General features: G+C 40.9%; 2 protein-coding genes across 7 annotated transcripts in view; both read left to right on the top strand.

Annotated features, from left to right (window-relative positions):
- LOC100114588 (LIM domain-binding protein 2) overlaps positions 1-11,499 on the top strand; it is a 123,931-nt gene extending 112,432 nt beyond the window's left edge. For 4 of the 5 annotated variants that reach the window (XM_031929573.2, XM_031929572.2, XM_016987545.3 and 1 more), the window contains 7 exons: positions 2,209-2,311; positions 2,546-2,718; positions 2,806-3,015; positions 3,105-3,237; positions 5,528-5,652; positions 5,886-6,128; positions 6,208-11,499. In XM_031929573.2, the coding sequence (XP_031785433.1) occupies positions 2,209-2,311; positions 2,546-2,718; positions 2,806-3,015; positions 3,105-3,237; positions 5,528-5,652; positions 5,886-6,128; positions 6,208-6,309 (1,089 nt within the window). In that variant the 3' untranslated portion in view covers positions 6,310-11,499. The remainder of the gene's footprint in view (positions 1-2,208; positions 2,312-2,545; positions 2,719-2,805; positions 3,016-3,104; positions 3,238-5,527; positions 5,653-5,885; positions 6,129-6,207) is intronic. The other variant, XM_008207135.4, reaches the window with a different exon arrangement.
- Positions 11,500-12,295: 796 nt separating this feature from the next.
- LOC100114552 (heat shock 70 kDa protein cognate 5) lies at positions 12,296-18,458 on the top strand. 2 transcript variants are annotated; one of them, XM_008207136.4, is made up of 12 exons: positions 12,296-12,556; positions 13,845-13,903; positions 14,175-14,320; positions 14,411-14,534; positions 14,606-14,914; positions 15,001-15,163; positions 15,251-15,707; positions 15,946-16,242; positions 16,474-16,661; positions 16,741-16,881; positions 17,088-17,176; positions 17,294-18,458. In XM_008207136.4, exons 1-11 carry the CDS (start codon positions 12,464-12,466, stop codon positions 17,172-17,174), a joined length of 2,064 nt encoding a protein of 687 aa, XP_008205358.1. In that variant the 5' UTR covers positions 12,296-12,463; the 3' UTR covers positions 17,175-17,176; positions 17,294-18,458. The 2 variants fall into 2 exon arrangements, with proteins under 2 accessions (XP_008205358.1, XP_001599525.2); XM_001599475.6 differs by lacking the exon at positions 17,294-18,458 and having other exon boundaries at positions 17,088-17,242.
- Positions 18,459-18,469: the final 11 nt, after the last annotated feature.

Below are 18,469 nucleotides of genomic sequence, written 5' to 3'. Positions count from 1 at the left end.
GACAGAGAGTCTGTCTCGTCACAACAAACTCGTTGCTGTCATTGAATTATTATTATTACGACGCATAGCTGCGACGACCTATGGAAAACTCTATAGCGTAAGACGAGATCGCATAAAACACACACACACACACACACACACAGCAGACCGGATGCTCGACTGATCGATATAATATGCATTGGCTCATTGAAATATTGAATTATCGAGTGTTGCTACCGTGCTCGCGCGCGGCGTATCAGCGCAGAGAATCCGCTTGCACGCGACCCACATGGTATATAGTTTCGAAATAAAAAAAACGCCGATAATCCTTAATTCGCCGGGGGATTGAGTGTGCATTATGGCGCAAGTATAGCCGCTGCAGCAGCCAGTGCTGCGGATGGATTAGAGTCAGCTCTCTGCAGCAGCAGCAGCAGCAGCAGCGTTACTGTGTGTCCGGCGTGTGTATGCATTCTGCACGAGAGCGAGAGGGAGAACGCGTCCGCGAAACCAGTTATAGTTATATCCCGACGGGGCCGCTTCGTCTCTCTCTCTCTCTCTCACTCTCTCTCTCTCTCTCTCTCTCTCTCTCTCTCTCTCTCTCTCTCTCTCTCTCTCTCTCTCTCTCTCTCTCTCTCTCTCTCTCTCTCTCTCTCTCTGGCTCTGTCTCGCGAGCAGCGCGGCGCCGGTTCTGTGGGAACGAACCGGGACGGCAACGCGCACACTGCACACACACACACATACGCGGAGAGCGAGAGAACCCTATGCTGCGAGCGGCTCTACGCATATGAGCCACACGTCCGTGCAAGTGCATGCGCACCCGCACCACGGCGTCTTGGCGATGAAAGAAACCTGTTCGTCGGTCGAGAAAATTTTAGATATACATTTTTACCTGATACGCGTATAGGACGGGAAAAATGATCCAGATCTTGGATCTCGACGACGCCGCGCGTCGAAGTGGCCAAAACATCGTAGATTTATCCGCAGCGCTGCACTGGAACTACGCTTCCCGGAGCGAGCTAAACCCGCGCGCGCTGCTTTTTGGACCGCTGCCCGGCGGAGCAGCGTCGCACGGCGCAAAATGCATCGCGCCGAAATAATACGCCGATAAATCCTCGGGGGAAAATTGATTTATAGGCTGCCCGAGATCAGCGCTGATTTAGGGAAACGTCGCGGCCGAAAAAATAATCGTCCGCTCGCAGAGGAAAAAGAACGACGATAAGCGTATACGAGTCGACGTTGTTTCCTCGACCGTAAGATCGACGGTAATTGATTAACGAGCTCTGGCCTATCCGCGTAACGTTCCGCAGCTTCGACAAGAAACCGCGAAAACTCCTCTCGCGCAATTTGCCGTCGCTCAATACAACATCCGTTCGCCGCGCGCACAACGACTGAATGGAAAATATCGCCGCGCGTATACGCAATTTCCCGCTGTGTATGCGCGACGATGCGTCGAAACAAAGCAGCGAATCCGAGAGATCAACAAGCCGTGAAAAAGCCCGACGACAAGACGAGCTATACGCGATGATCATCGCAGCGCAGCAGCGGCGGCAGCAACAATGAGTGTACATCGATGGAATAAAAAAAGTTGGTTCGCCAGGGGGGTGAGCGCATAATTGAATGAAAAAGACGGAGGGAGGGAATCGCCGAGGACGGCGGAGCTGAAAACGCCATAATTTCCCCTGCCAGACGGAGTCATGCCTTATTCAACGGCTGTGCTTCGTCTTGGCGAACCTCGACCTTCTTTTTATCAGCAGCGGACGCTTCAATATGTCTTACGCTACAAATAATACGAGCCCGCCGGTGTCTGTGTTCGGGTATTTGAGTGTAGCCACGAAGCTTTTATGAATTTTTTGAGAATACTTCCTCAGAAATTTATACAAAACACTCGTGCGACACCTACGTCAGATCTTGATTCGATCGACGGGAAAAACTCTCCCCGAATAATCTGCTCGCGCGCGACTCCTCCGCGGCGTGTGCGACTTTTATGGGCTCGACTTTAACGCGGGCACGTGTTGAACACCGCGGGGAGTCTCTCGCCGGGGCGAGTTATATCACTCGGCTAGTTTATGTGGATTTGGCTATTTTATTCGGGCAGAAGTTCGCGAATCGGGAGTTATTGATACATGCGACACGATTGCTCGTATACCTTACACGATCATACCCATTTTGCCTTGTGCGATGTGATTGTCTGTTGACTGTCTGAGTAATAACACTTTCTTCTCGTTGCAGGAGAGCGATAACCTCTGGTGGGACGCGTTTGCGAACGAATTTTTCGAGGACGACGCATCGCTGACGCTGACGTTTTGCCTGGAGGACGGACCCAAGAGATACAGTAAGTTCGCGGTCCTACACACACACACTTTGTATTTTAATTTCACAAACTCGAGCTTCTAATGCTGCTCCGGTAAAGTTGCGCGGGGTGCATGCTAAATATGTATTTATGGAAATTCGAGCGCGAAATTACAGCGAAGGGGAAAAATTCAATCTTCAGCGCGAGAGAGAATTTCAAATCGAGTTTGTTATGTTATATATTTTGACTAACCCCGATACCGTCTTTTCTCTGCAGCGATAGGAAGGACGTTAATACCCAGGTACTTCCGCTCGATATTCGAGGGCGGAGTGACGGAGCTTTACTACAACATGAAGCAGCCGAAGGAGTCATTTCACAACACCAGCATAACGCTAGACTGTGATCACTGCGTAATGGTCACGCATCACGGGAAGCCGACCTTTACGAAGGTATGACTCTATTTTCTTTTTCTCCTCGACGAAAGTCCGAGTTGGTATGCATAAATATCTACACGATTTCGGCGTCTCTGCTCGCAGGTGTGCACGGAAGGCAGGCTAATTCTGGAGTTCACTTTCGACGACCTCATGAGGATAAAGTCGTGGCACATGGCAGTCAGGCAGCACAGAGAGCTCGTGCCCAGGGCGATAGTCTCGATGACGACGACGCAGGACCCCTCGGCGCTCGAGCAGCTTACCAAAAACATCACGAGGCAGGGTATCACCAACTCGACCCTCAACTACCTTAGGGTGAGTGCACGTGACTTTTCTTTCCCTTCGACTTTGCTCACTCGCACGGATTGTTCTCGTTTGCTAAAGTCGACGCTCTTTCGTTGCAGTTATGCGTTATCCTGGAGCCGATGCAGGAGCTGATGTCGAGGCACAAGGCTTACGCGCTCTCGCCGCGCGACTGCCTGAAGACGACGCTGTTCCAGAAGTGGCAAAGGATGGTTGCCCCGCCGGGTAAGAGAGGTAGACGGACAGTTGCTTTACATGAGAACCACCAGCCAGTGGATCCAGCCAGTCTGCAAGACGGGTCTACTATACGGTTCAAACCGACCCGCGACAGATATCGATACACTTCTAATAACACGTTCGCATTTGAGCAAAGCACGCGAGCATCCTTGCAGTGCATCGTTTATTATGTATACGACTTGCTTCCAAACAACGAAGCTGATTTCTTTGATTTTTCTTTTGCGTTCTCGTTCGGCTATTTTTTTCTTCGAACGTTGTATTATCGTCGCTGCACTCGTTTATATCCGTCGACCTTGCGACTATCTTTAGCCGCGTTATCTTTTTTTCGAGCCTCGTTGAGGCCTCTAGCCGGTGCGAGTAGCTGCTTTCGAGTTACGATGTCGTTATTTTGTTTTATTAATGGAAGAAAAATGCTGACAATGAGCTCGTTCGGACCGAGCGATTCCTAAGTTCTAAGTATAATTGGAGTTTGATTAAGCCCTCCCAAGCGTTTAATACCCTTTCACGCGTAACTCGCTTCAAGTGCAAACCCGTCATAATTCACAAGTCCTGTACATAAAAACAAAATCTACGGACAAGAGAGCGTAAACGTTATAACAAACTGAACCGGACTAGTCTATACGAAACACGATTAAAAACTACGAGCAACAGGTGTATATCGGAGGAGTATTTTTCCTTCTTCGCGACGAAGCAAAAGACGTTCGGCGCGTATCAGAAATATGCAAATGCGGCAGGCATTCTTTTCTCGCGCGGACGACGAAGACTCCCCCTATGTACCGGCGGCGTCACACTCGGTTGCTCGCCCCGCGACGACGCCGAGGCCCGTCTTATCCGAGCCGCGGATCGGCCGCGTTCCGTGGGCGCACATGCGCGCACACTGCTTCCGCCGTCGCTGCTCCTTCCTGTAACTGAGAAAAAATTTAAGCTAAGCGTTCTTACAGCCGTTCCAATCGACAGTTCTTCGATACGTAGGTTTTGTTCTTCACACAAAATAAAAAGTAATTTGATACAAAATTAAGCCCCGCGATAACCGAAGGCAGGGAAACAGCTACTCGGCCGAGGCGTTAGGACGTGCAAAAGATAGCCCGCGGCTGTTCGGCTTATATGCAGGTGGGAAGAGATGCACTCGCGCACGCACCTTTTCGCTCGGCTCTTTCGCACTTGAGCTGGTGCTTACGACCGTATATCCTTTACAAGGTCGGCGGAGCCTTGGAACCAAGCGTGCGCGACATTGCGCAACACCGCGAGACTGCGACTAACAGCAGCAGCACACAATGCGAGACCGCTTATTGGCTGCCGCTGCTGCTGTTGTTGCATCGAATAAATCCCAACTCTATTTGTTTGCGTACTTTTTTTCTCCTGGAAACTAGTCATTACTCAAATTTTCATTAACTTCATTTGTGCAGCGAGAGGTGTTTTTAGTTAAAAAGTGGCGAGCAAATTAATAGAGTGCATCTTGTTGCTAGGATGGTTTATTATAGCTTAACGCGCGTTTCTCAGTTGAGAAAAATCGGAGATGCTTTCGTTTTGATGAGATTCGTGTATAGTTTTTACACTTGTACGGTTTTTTATGAGTTGCAGCTCGTTGTTTGGAGCTTAAAGTTTTTACGATGGCAAAAAATCATGCTAAAAGACCATGACGATGACAATGACGTTTTGTAATGATGTTATTCGACTATCTTGTATAATCAGCCGTATGCATGCGTTAATTGCCTGTATATAAACTTTTTAATGTACATACGTAAGAGACCTTTGATACTGAGAAAGGTCCACAGCTGGGTAGTTTTTTTTTTTAATAGCTGAGCTTATGTCAATATCTTTGTTACAAACTTTTGTCTTTTTAAATATTTTCTCATTCTGTGTAAAGTACAAGCTACTTACTATGTATAGAAATTCAAGTTATTTTGCAGACATCACTAAGCTCGAATATAATATCTTCTTATTTCATTTAATTTATTCCCGTAAATCAGTCGTGAAGTGTAAGAGACTTCGTATTGATTTTTCAAAAGTAGAATATCTCAATTTCTATACATAGCGATACATTTAATAACAGAGGTTGCTCATAGTTATTGGTATTTATACTTGTGTAAATAGTATTAACATATACATATTAATTTTTATAATATTAATATTTTTGTCATCTTTCATACGTTTTTTGGATGTAAGCTCAGCTTACTAGATATAATGTTTCTTGCACATGCTTTCATTAAACTAAAAGATAATAATAGTTTATTCCTTTCGAGCGAAAGTATGACAGCGTTGCTAACCGAAACGTTTTGCTTTGCAGAATCCCAGAGGCCGACCAATAAGAGAAGAAAGCGAAAAGGCAGCACGTCAGGTCCGGGAAACAATGCACCACCAGCACCTAGTAAAAAGAGATCGCCGGGACCCAACTTTTCCCTTACGACTCAGGTAAAAAAAGCATTTTCTATTACTTTCTCATTGAGAAATTCGCCTCCAGGCGATAAATCGTTCATGGCGTTAATAGTCGTGATGTTTCTCTTCCTACAGTGATTATACTTTTTCAAAAAGTTTTTTAAAATACGTAATTTTCTTCCTCTAAGAGCCTATTGCAATATTGAAAAAAATGTTAACAATATGATGATTGGAAAAAAATGTATTAACTCAAACTTCTTGCCTCTCAGGACGTAATGGTTGTTGGCGAGCCATCGCTGATGGGAGGTGAATTTGGCGACGAGGACGAGAGACTGATAACGAGGCTGGAGAATACGCAATATGATGCGGCGAACAGCCTCGATCCACACAGTCACGAGGCGTCGGGTGGACCGCCACCTCATCCCCACCAGTTCCATTCGGAACCACAGCCCGGTAACTCCTGGCCCCCAGACAGGGGTCCAGGCCCACCACAGGGCGGACCAGGAAACCAGGTAATTGATAATCCGCATTGAGACTCGGCAATCTTCCTAAGAAATTAGAGCATTTACTAAATCGACTTTCCCTTTTCAGGGAGTACAAGGACCTCAGGGCGGCGCAGGAGCGGGTGTGCAGGGATCGCAGGACGCCAGCCAGCAGCAGCAAGACAAGAAGAGCCCCGCAGTGAGCCAGTGAGGCCAGGAGTCCCCGCGCCCCCCTACCAGGGGGCGACGGGGGCGCAGGCCCAAAAATGTGGCTCCCTAGCGGGGCGAGAACTCTCAACTCCCCTCAGCCTACCTTCCTGGCTCCAGCGGCCTCTCGACCTCGTCGGCCGCCACGTCCTCCCTGCCCTCGACCGCCGCTCGCTTCTCCCAAATCGGCACGTTACCTCTGCCCCCGGGGCCCCAGCACCTGCAGCAGCAGCAACAGCAGCAGCACATGGTACCGCCGTCCTCTCATCCACACTCGGCGATGGCCATGGAGGCGCTGCAGCAGCAGCCGGGTCAGGGGACTGCCGGAGGCCTCAGCCAATTGCTTCAGCAGGGCCAGCAGGCCCTCAGTGCCACGGGACAGGGTCAAAATCCCCTACAAAGCATCTTGCAGCAGGTCTTCTATCTGCAGCAGATCGAGTATCTGCTTACACAGCACGGCCACATCTAAGTTTTAGGGCTCTGTGATTGAAGCAGCAGCACTCTTCCAGGCCAGGGGTCTACTGTGCCGTCGATTGTGCAAAGGAGTCTGTGCGCGATACCGACCAAGCGAAATGTGGCTCTACTACCGATCCGAATACTGAGCATTCGTCTTCATATAGGGGTTGCGCGTCAGCTGTACTGCGTGGAACGTTGGATTTCATGTATACTCGATTGTCATGAACGTTTCGAGAATGATGGCATCAGCTATGTCCTTGGAATTCAGTAAGGAGCGCGTTCATGATCCGTGGTGACTAACTTTTTCCGAATTTCGCCGTCTGTTACACAAAGTACGTCAAAATTACGAAATTGCAATGATTGAAACTTATCGCGAATGGCGAAAATCCAATTTTGCGCGTGGTATGGCACTAGTGGTAATGTAGTATGTACTCTTATGGCCCCTAAACAAAAAAAAAAACTCAATGTACGTAAAATGTAAATTCGCTTACTGGACCTAACGTTACGCAGTGGTTCAATGAATCATTACAACCATTTCAAGAAAGATTCGTTGAAAAACGTATAATAAAATATTCAGTTTCAAGTTTTCACCGACGGAAATGGTTCATAAAATCTATTTAAACTTAGCATAATGGAGAGACGGCGAATTTCCGTTTGGCCAAAATACGTATAAGTCAAGTGAAATTGTACAATATATCGGAAAAATAAGAGCTAACAAAGTCGGTATTCATTTTCCGTGGCACACTCCCTTGTCATTGGACTGATATTGCGCGAGCAAAGGAGGGTCGAGGATCTAGGACTAAACTGTCGCACTTGCACACCCACACATATACAGAAAATGACGAGAGGGACGATCGATAAATAGATTTCGTATAGTGCATATAAAGTGAGCATTCGGCGTGTGATATATTATATATATACGTGTGACGCGAGGTATAGGGGAATATACATAGGTTATACATACAAGAGATAAATGATGACGAAAGCGAAGAACAAAAGGTTAAATATGAATAGGACAAGCAAAAGAAGAAAGAAAATCAGGAGCGGAACGTGTGTGACTCTTGACTATGTGACAAGTAAAAAACAAATGAAAGAACGCTGGAAGATTTTACGAGTTAAGAAAATAAGAAGAAATATCGTCACACGCGGCAGGGACGATTTTATCCGAACGCTCTGGTGCGGAGCTGTGAATGAATCTCTATCCGTCAACAGTATTGATATAATTAATAGAGTAAATGAAGTATAATATTGTAAGGAGAATCTAGCGTAAGAATGTACTGTGCAAGCGTTTGTAAGCGAGGAGAGAGAAAGTAAAAAAGAGTGAGAGGCAGCGAGAAAGTGGGAGAAAGATTGACAAACGAAGAAACGCCGACGTATATGAAAATTAAAATAACAAGAAACAAGCGAGTAACGAAAAGATGACGGAGAGAGATAAAGACGTATATGCATATTTTTTGATTTTTCTTCATAATCAAAGAAAACAAAAAAGTTTAAAATTTTGCATTTTAGTATCACATATACATTGCAAAATACTTCATTTTTATAAATGTTTTGGAACAAAATTTTACTTTCAAGTGAGAAAGTATCGCTATCAATAAAAACATGCTCTACATTAAATAACTAAGAGTGGCAAAACATATTATTTTAGTCAAGAGCAAAACCGTATTCGAGATTCATTTTTTTCGATGAATTTCACAGGAATAAATCAACCCGATTCTTGCATATTGATCATAATCTTCTGGATATATTTTTGTAGCGAAGCGAGTGTTTGATATAAACTTGTTGAAAGTGTGCAGTGGTTGTGGAATTACGCTACAAAAATGTATCTGCAAACTTTGATATTCAAGAATCTTCTGTTTACTAAACGCGTTTTAATTTTAATTTGAAAGAGTTATGCGTCAACGAAAAAAATTTATCTCTGTACTTTCTGCCAGGCCTGGAACAGAAACTGTATACGAATAGTTCCTGGTTTTCTAAGTTATGCATGGCATAACATATGTTCCTTATTATATTTGTTCCTATACTTTTTTATTCATTGCTCATGAATTATTTCCAACATTAAGTATATTGATTATAAGAATTATACAATGGCAGGGCATTAATTGACCAGTAATTTGTAAGTTTTTAACATTCATTTTAAATTTTTAGTATTGCCTAGTTTGGAATCACAAAATCATTACGATTTTGAAGGATATCCAAGAATTTTTCAAATACAATCATTAGTTGTTATGTAATCATTACTTTTAATCTTAAGACTGGCAGCATCGCTGCATTGGAAATGTAAAACTAACCATTTATAAGAAAGTGAGCCTCAACTGAGACTTTCAATGCTGTCAGGTCAAGCTAATTTTTACTTCATTTCGTAAATTATTTAAACGAGGCTTCAAGACTCTAAGAAGTCTTAGCTTAGTGTAAGAAAATCCTCTTTATAATTAAGTGATAACGTTTTTACTCTTGCCTATGCCACTCCAAGTTTTTAAAATGTATTAGATGGTGATTTTTATCTGAGCGCAAAACTGTGTAACACCTTTCTACCTTCTCCTAATATTGAACATTGCAAAAAAATAGACTTTAAGAGGGTGCGAAAAATGCGAATCGTTGAAGGTATTTGTAAAACTTACAAAGTCGTAACGGTGAGTCCTCATCAATGTAAAATAGATTTATTTAGAAAACTTAAACTTTTAAAAACTCTCTCCTCATCTAAATATCAATAAGAAGTCGCAGAAACATCTCGTTCTCGCTTTATTATATGTGTAAAAAGAAAGATTATAAATACCAGCCAATTTAGTTTGTAGTACGTATTTGAAAAACTATTGCAAATAAAAGAGGATTTTCAAACGGAAGACCATCGAATGATGCAGATTTGTTCACACGCCACACAAGGATCACCGTTTTTAAAAATGATAAATGATATGAACAGTATACACCAATCAAGAATTAGTTGATTTATGCCACGTGTGCAGAAAAAGCCAGTACAGTCCCACAGCGCGATATTTTTGCGCGAAAGTATAAAGAAAAAGAAAATGCGAGGATGCATGTCTATAATAGAGTTAGAGTGTTTGTGAGTGCATGAAAAGATTAGAGAGACAGAAAAAATGTAGGAGCGTTCCGTGGGTTTTAGCATAAATGATCTATTGAAAAATGTTGTATATTATTACGAATTATAATGATACTATTATAATTAATTAATTATTATACCCTAAATAATGTGAATTGAATTTAAACGACAAAAATACATGAATGATAAGTAATAGGAAATTTTTCATAGGAAGCTTGCACGATTTTTAATTAGAGTGTTTTTTTAATTTTAACAAGAGTTTGTTAAAAAATAGCAAATAAGCCTATCCAGCGACTGTTTTCTGTACGATATCCTGTTATTTATAATTCTTTATCGCACGGTAATAATAAGGCAAAATCGATTTTATTATTTTTATCAGGCTTTTGATTAAAATTGTAATTAAAAATCGTGCACATTTCCTATTGTTAGCGAAGCACACAAAGTCGCATAGCAAATATCGATCTGCTTGATTATGAATGGGGAAGCGAGGAAGAAAAATAAAAATAAAACTTTTTAACACCAATGCCGATGACGAAAGTTAAACTGTGGAAGATGGACATTGAGCGCCTAAATTATTATTTTTTATTCATTAGGTATTAAGAGAAGTGCATTATCAACAAACATTCGATGTAGGATATATATTGAATCGCGCAACGTCATCGACTGTAAATAAATCAATATAAATTATTCTCTTGTCGTATATTAATTTTTTATTCTTGCTTTTTAAGTTGTCTTGTTTCTTTAAATGTGGATGGTCGAAGATGTTGAAAATGCATTTTTATGTAAGTGCTAAAAGGATTTGCCACGCTTCGAGACATTTTTAATATATAAAATGAAGTTTTTAGACAGTATAGACTGTGGCGTTCCCAAATTTTTACTCGTCTCTTAAGGTAATCGAATTTTACACTGTAAAAGCCGAATATTGCTGGTTTAATTAGTGTACTTGGGCCGATTTACTTTGTAGGTATAGAGCTATATTTTCTGTTTACCGCGGAACACAATTAGTTTTTAAATTCTTTCAAAGGTTTATTTTTATGTTCTCGAGGTTTGAAGATTAGATGTGTACCTAGAATCGTTTGACAATGTTTATCTTCAAACCATATGATTTTTTGTACTTTGGTAAGGGATGAAGAATATTTGTAAGTCTCTTATTATAGCTCAGGGAATAGCTGGATAAAAAAGATGTTTTTAAAATTTATTATCGATGTTCAGATCAGAATTCTACGAGGAAGCTAAACGCGATGATGAGCAGGTTGTAAATAAAGCTAAAACCAAAACGAGTCTAGATCTTGTGAAAGATGACTTGAAAAGTCAATTGCTCAACTATCGAGACTTGCAGTTTTGGTTTTATTTTCGAAGCACTTAAGGATGAATTTACGTGGCTTTTAAATAACGTCAAATAAATCCGGGAAAAAAGAAGAAGCTCCATGTCTGTAGTCCAAGTTTCTTTGTCAGTATCTCGGTCAGACGACGATTTTAATGAGACCGATCTTATAAGCGACGAATGTGCACCGACATATTGTATAAAAAAAAAAAAAAATACTAGCGAAATAGGGGCGATTATTGCGTGCAAGGATATAACATTTACCCTTTAAGTGGACATGGGTCGGCTTGGTATATTATATTAATATACATTCAAAGTTGACTCATTGCCATGACCAATAAAGTAATAAGGAAAAATTGTCATCTAATTACATTTTTACGCACTCCCCAAAACAAATTTTTATCCTTGTCATTTGTATCATAGCAACAACATGTGTTTAAAAGTCCACCATTATATGTATGTAATCAAAATTGTAACTGAGAAAACGTTAATAAAAAAACGATATTCCAAATTTCAGTGTCTTTCTTTTCCTGATCATCGTCTACCGAGCCTTGCATTATCCTCGCCTTATTCGTTATCTTCATTAATTGCACGTCTTATGCAGCGAATTTATGTTGTATTTGTACACGTTAGAGCTATTATTAAATTTTCACCGAATGAATCTCGAGCAGGCAAATCGCATCGAAACGAAAGCTTGATGTGGAATTCAACACGAAAAGTACATACAACTGCACGCGTTCTAAAACGTTTTCACGGAAAGCCCGCACGTAGAGTAAACGTTTGGTCCGTCTTGCCCTGGTCTCGCGTTCCATTGCATCAGCCGGAATTCAAACCGGCCGGAAGTCACGAGAGTTTTCGCGCCGACTCGACTGATCAGCCACGTGTTCTCGCCCGATTCAAATCCAAAAATCAAAGTGACACTCCTCGCTGCCCCTCGAAGTTATCTCGTCTAAAAAATGTCGACCCTCCCGTTATCTCCTCTAATCGGTCCGTCTCTTCCCTCTCGGATTCACGAATCTCCAGCAACTCTCGACTGACCAGAGCAGTCCCATGGAACATTCCCGACGATTCTTTAAGCTGCTGCCACTCCCCACTTCCATTCGTTCCTTCCCCTCGAACCGGTCCGCCATTGGTCGGCCGATCCGGCATCTTCTGTGCGCGCACGCCGACTGCCGTGCCTCGGCCCTCGCCGTAGTTCATATAGTTGCATCACTGCACGTGAAGCCTTCGTCGCCGACGCTTCTGCTTCGACTTCAGAGCCGACGAGAGTCCCCGTCGTCTTAGTCAACCGGGAAGACAAGAGGATCGAACTCAGTGAAAATGCTGGCCGCTGCGAGAGTATTCACACGAGGGGCGACAGCCACCGGCTGCGACGTCGCCAGGAGACAGCAGTTCCATAGCATCCTCAAGAACGTGAGTATATCGTTTGGTCGACGAGTGCGTTTTTTACGACGATTTCTCCGTGGCTTCGGTGCTGGTGTGCGAAGATTCGGGGTGATAACGTCTTGGATGATAAGTAGCTTGTCATTATTCGGGGAAATAAGTCATACAAGGATCTGCGGACCTCAGATTGTGTTGACGCCAAATCCATCGGTCGCGTTTAACGAGGATACTCGTGCTGAATCTATCGCGGCATCGTGGAAACAGTGACAATCCCGGCAATGCCATCGTACTCGTTAGCTAAACAAGCATCTACGGGGAGGTCATCTCCGAGGAAGCGTCAGCATTCGTTCGTCCACGTTTTCGACATTTTTAGGTTAAGTCCGCTCGTCGTCGTCTCTGCGAGTCAGACAAGTCCCTTGTCGGTGTGCCGCATTTATTGCTAGAGAGACCGCTGGAACTTTCGCGGACACTCGGCTGGGGGCCCGGCTGCACGTGCCGCTCAAATTTTCTACTCCGATCGGATGGGCTTGTGAAGTTCTCGAGATTTTCCAAGCCCCTTCGGGAGTTCTTATCTCAAAAGATAAGTCCTAGGGTCCGAGTTTTTTACGGAGCTCGCTTGCACGCCTTCTTGGTCTTTTTTTTGCTCAAAGAACGCGGGCGATGACGACTAACCTAAAAATAATACCATTTGCTCCTGTTCTACATCTTTTTCGACGAATATTACGGATGTATTTGTTTACGTAATAAATGAAAATTACAGCATGCCACTGTAGCTTATGAATGACAAGGGCTTTTAATAGGCCGATTATTTTACGGCAAATCCGAGGAAAAGAAACGTTAAAACGTCGATATGAGTAAATCTTATGAAAAATTGCACTATGTAGATGTCCGTTTGCTATCTTGATTGAGCTTTTTGATCGATTTAGATAGTTGTGGTAGGCAAATTTTGAAGGCAAGACTTCAATAAGTTTTACTGAAATAATTTTGCACACTTATCAATACTTACTGTCTCTGAAAGCAATAAACCGTATAGTAAGATATAAAGTCCAAAGTTCATTTCAAGTTATATCATTCTGTTGACAGAACTTTTTATACGAAATATGAATTAGCTTTCAAAAAATTAAAGTTAAATGAGTATTTGAAAAAAAATGTATGATCTTTTTATTGAGTTTTAATTCAATAAAATTCTTCGCAGTTTTAGAGAATAATAATACAATCAGATAGAATTTTACAAACATCCGTACAAATTAAATGTTATATTCATTAAAGTTATGCAATTAATTTCATCAATTAATATTCGATTTATGTGCTTGTGTAGGCAGCTGCACCATCAATTGTTTTTCCGCAACGAAATGATTTGCAGCAGTACCGTTTCAAGTGAGTACGAAATTTTATTTTCATAACAGTTTATAATTAATCAATAGAGTTGGCAGATAAAAAACCTTGTGTAATTTTGTGTAACAACGTTAAAGTGACGTTTATATAACGTCATAAAAGGATTGATCAAAGTTTGAGGTTATGTTGTCTTACACCATGTAGACAGAGTAATGATGTGTACTTATATAGTAATTATATTCTGCATCACAGTGTATTATAAAATATTTAAAAAAAAAATCTTTCTCTAATTAATTTTATTTTATTTCTACAGGTCGGAAGGAGTTAAGGGAGCAGTCATCGGTATCGATCTTGGAACCACATTCTCGTGTGTTGCCGTTATGGAAGGAAAGCAACCTAAAGTCATTGAAAATGCAGAAGGCTCAAGAACCACACCTTCTTACGTTGCTTTTACAAAAGGTTTGTAAAAACATTTTTGTATTTCTATCAAACAATCAACATTTTTGTATAATCAATAATTAAACATATACATTTTTTTCCTTTTCATAGAGGGAGAACGGTTAGTTGGTATGCCAGCTAAACGACAGGCCGTTACAAATTCAGCAAATACTTTTTATGCTACCAAGCGTCTTATTGGTAGAAAATTTGAAGATCCAGAAGTTAAGAAAGACATGTAAGTTGATAGTTATTGAAAAAATCAAATGTACGTAGTATCTTTTCTAACGAATCTTTTTTTTGTTATAGGAAAACCGTGTCTTACAAAATCGTACGTGCATCAAACGGAGATGCATGGGTACAAGGAAGCGATGGAAAAATGTACTCTCCGAGTCAAATTGGAGCATTTGTTCTTATGAAAATGAAAGAAACTGCTGAGGGTTATTTGAGCACGCCCGTTAAAAATGCCGTTATCACCGTCCCAGCTTACTTCAACGACTCTCAGAGGCAGGCCACTAAGGATGCCGGACAAATTGCTGGATTAAACGTTCTTAGAGTAATAAACGAACCTACAGCAGCTGCTCTTGCCTATGGAATGGATAAAACTGAAGATAGAATGTAAGAAAACTTATAAGCTTTCTCTTTGACACAGCTTGATTTTTTTATCAATTGTATGAACTTATTTGAATATTTTAACGTTGCAGTATTGCCGTCTACGATTTGGGTGGTGGTACCTTCGATATCTCCATTTTGGAAATCCAGAAAGGAGTCTTTGAAGTCAAGTCTACCAACGGAGACACGTTCTTGGGAGGTGAAGATTTCGACAATGCATTGGTCAACTACCTTGCTAACGAATTCAAGAAAGACGTAAGCATTTGAACAAATAAGCCTCTATTAGATCAAAGTTCCAATTGAAAGAAATGTATTAATGTTATTTTTAATTTTAATTTTCAGCAAGGTATTGATGTAGCCAAGGATGCAATGGCTATGCAGCGTTTGAAGGAAGCTGCTGAGAAGGCAAAGATCGAATTGTCCAGCTCTCAGCAGACTGATATCAACCTTCCTTACCTCACAATGGATGCTAGTGGTCCCAAACATCTTAACCTTAAGCTCTCTAGAAGTAAATTTGAGGCCCTCGTCTCTGATCTCATCAAGCGTACGATTCAGCCTTGCCAGAAAGCTCTTACTGACGCCGAGGTATCGAAGTCCGATATCGGGGAAGTTTTGCTCGTCGGTGGAATGACCCGTGTACCCAAGGTACAGCAAACTGTACAGGAAATCTTTGGTCGCCAGCCATCGAGAGCTGTGAATCCCGATGAAGCTGTTGCCGTTGGCGCTGCTGTCCAAGGTGGAGTCTTGGCTGGAGATGTTACTGATGTGCTACTGCTCGATGTTACTCCACTTTCTCTTGGTAAGTAGAATGATTTTCACCCAACTGAGATTATATTGAAATAGCATTAAAATGTTTTTCATACGTTTACTCAATTACACGACATAACGAAACATACAATGATGCACGACTAATCTTCTCTCTGAAACTAAGAGGATGACAACTATCGATCTGAGTTATTGAAAAATAATAAAATAATTAGATACTATTTGAGTTTTAAACATCGTTTAATTCATAAATACGATATTCTTATTTGCAGGTATCGAAACCTTGGGTGGAGTGTTCACAAGACTGATCACACGTAACACAACCATTCCTACAAAGAAAAGTCAAGTATTCTCGACCGCTGCTGATGGGCAGACTCAGGTCGAAATTAAGGTCCACCAGGGTGAGCGTGAAATGGCCAATGACAACAAGCTTTTGGGACAGTTCACTCTTGTTGGAATCCCACCTGCACCTAGAGGAGTTCCACAAATCGAAGTTACATTCGACATCGACGCCAACGGAATTGTACATGTATCTGCCAGAGATAAAGGAACTGGAAAGGAACAACAAAGTAAGTCTTGATTGAAAATTATATTTAAACATAGCATTATTTTTCTATAAAATTACTTTAATTCAAATCATAACAATTATTCCAATGATGTTTATATTTTTCGTCTCTCAAAATTGCATTATGTTATGCATTAAGTGTGGACAAAATTTACTGAGTAAATTTAACTGAAAAAATTGAATGCACAAACTACCATTATTTGTAAAATTAATGATTTTCAACGTTTTATTTTAGTCGTTATCCAGTCCAGCGGTGGTTTGAGCAAGGACGAGATTGAAAACATGGTCAAGAACGCCGAACAATACGCCAAGGAAGACAGGATAAAGAAAGAAAGAGTAGAGGCGGTTAACCAAGCTGAAGGTATTGTTCATGACACTGAAGCTAAGATGGAAGAGTTCAAGGCTCAGCTTCCACAAGGCGAGGTATATATACAGCACAGTTCTGATATTGCGCTATTATTTAGCAATCCAAATATTAATTATGTATTTCATGAATTCGTAGTGTGACAAGCTGAGGGAACAAGTTTCTAAAATGAAGGAAACTTTGGCCAAGAAAGATGAAACCGACCCCGAGGAGATCAAGAAACAGACAAACGAACTCCAACAGGCCAGCCTGAAGCTCTTCGAGATGGCTTACAAGAAGGTGAGGATATGATTATTAAAATTATTTTTAAGTTGCAAATTGACTATTTACAATGATGCTTATATTTTTCGTCTCTCAATGTTACATTAATAAAATAAATGTCGCATATGTGGACACAATTTACTGAGTTAATTTTAATGCGAATAATATCTATTCTTATGGTACTTTTAGTAATATTTTGCTGAGTGATGTCAATTTTATTACAGATGGCTGCTGAGCGTGAAGGAAATCAACAACAAACGCAGGAGCAGCAACCTGAGGGTGAAGAAAAGAAGAAGGAAGAGAAGAACTAAATGTAATTATAGTTTAAGTTATTTGTAATTAAGATTGTTACGTAATAATAAATTTGTAAATTTTTTGTTATATATATGGGATCCAATTTTTATATTAATTTGTGCAATTTCTTTTCAAGAAATGGACATCCATCTCGTGTGGTGAGCTGACACAAAATTACTACCCGCCATCGCGTCAACGTTCATAATCGAAAATTGAATTGTGTTAGAATTTTTAATACTTGGTAATTGCTTTGTAAAACAATTGGCAAGTATTGCAGAAAAGCATTTAAAATCTCGATCACCGAATATTAGTACGTTAAAGATCAAACATTATTAATTTCAGTTTTAAAAACCATGATAAATCGAGGATAGGGTTCAATCGATGTTATTGAAATATGTTTTTCGGTGGCCAGTGAGTAATCTGACGTATCACGTCATGTTTTAATGTACGCGAGTCTTGACTCGTAAACATAATTTTGTATATTAAGTCAGAAAGCTTAGGATTTGTTTATTCTTTTGGTCTTGTGATATGCTTCATACATTTTTTATCTTCATGCACTGACGCTGCAATAGATCATATAGGTTAAAAATGCTGTTAACCACTTTATGCGTGGTTTTATTTTAAGCCAAAGGTCGTCGTATTACCCTCTTAAATTAAGGGGCTGTAACATAAGTGAGCTTGCATGTAATTGATAAATTTAACTTCACAAGATTTCTGACTTGACGTTATATACGGAAAACTCACGCTTAATCAGCTGGCTAAAGAGTAAAACATAAGTTCCATTCATCGATAAGTTAGAATGCTTTAAAAGAAAAAGAGAATCGATATGTAAATTGTGTACATATGCGCTCGTGTGCTTTACAAACGATCATGTAGGATTATAAGTCCCGCATTGACTCGAGAATGATACTTTTTAAGAATTATTAACCCGTTTCGGTTGTCGGATCAGGAAGTTAGAAATTGAAGATGCCTCAAAAATAACCCAGTGTTTTGGATTTTCACCGCTGTAGTTCCAAAAAAATTGCTATTCCGCATTTCTTTTTAATCGACAGCGGTTGTACGATTGCATACCGTATGAATGCGAAAAAAGTAAGTGAAAGTGAGATGTAGTATGAGTTTCATAGAACAGATATAATTATTTAGTGTAAGACGAATACAAATTATATGTAGATTAATATAAGTAACAATAATACGTTAAAAACTGTAAACCGTATTTTACTACACCCAAATTTTTTATTTGAAAAGCCATCCCAAGTTGTACTTTATATGTTTCTGTCGTGTTTGTTCAATAAAACTATTTAAAAATTAGAAT

Source organism: Nasonia vitripennis, chromosome 1 (assembly GCF_009193385.2).
Source record: "Nasonia vitripennis strain AsymCx chromosome 1, Nvit_psr_1.1, whole genome shotgun sequence".
Classification (NCBI taxonomy): domain Eukaryota; kingdom Metazoa; phylum Arthropoda; class Insecta; order Hymenoptera; family Pteromalidae; genus Nasonia; species Nasonia vitripennis.
The sequence above is the reverse complement of the archived record's forward strand: the minus strand, read 5'-3'. Positions and strand labels throughout refer to the sequence as shown.

What these genes read in the sequence shown, in the direction of transcription:
- LOC100114552 (XM_008207136.4), top strand. Translation starts at nt 12,464, where the DNA reads ATGCTGGCCGCTGCGAGAGTATTCACACGAGGGGCGACAGCCACCGGC. An exon ending in TTGCAGCAGTACCGTTTCAA is followed by an intron (nt 13,904 to 14,174) that starts GTGAGTACGAAA and finishes TTATTTCTACAG; the next exon opens with GTCGGAAGGAGTTAAGGGAG. An exon ending in GATAAAACTGAAGATAGAAT is followed by an intron (nt 14,915 to 15,000) that starts GTAAGAAAACTT and finishes TTAACGTTGCAG; the next exon opens with TATTGCCGTCTACGATTTGG.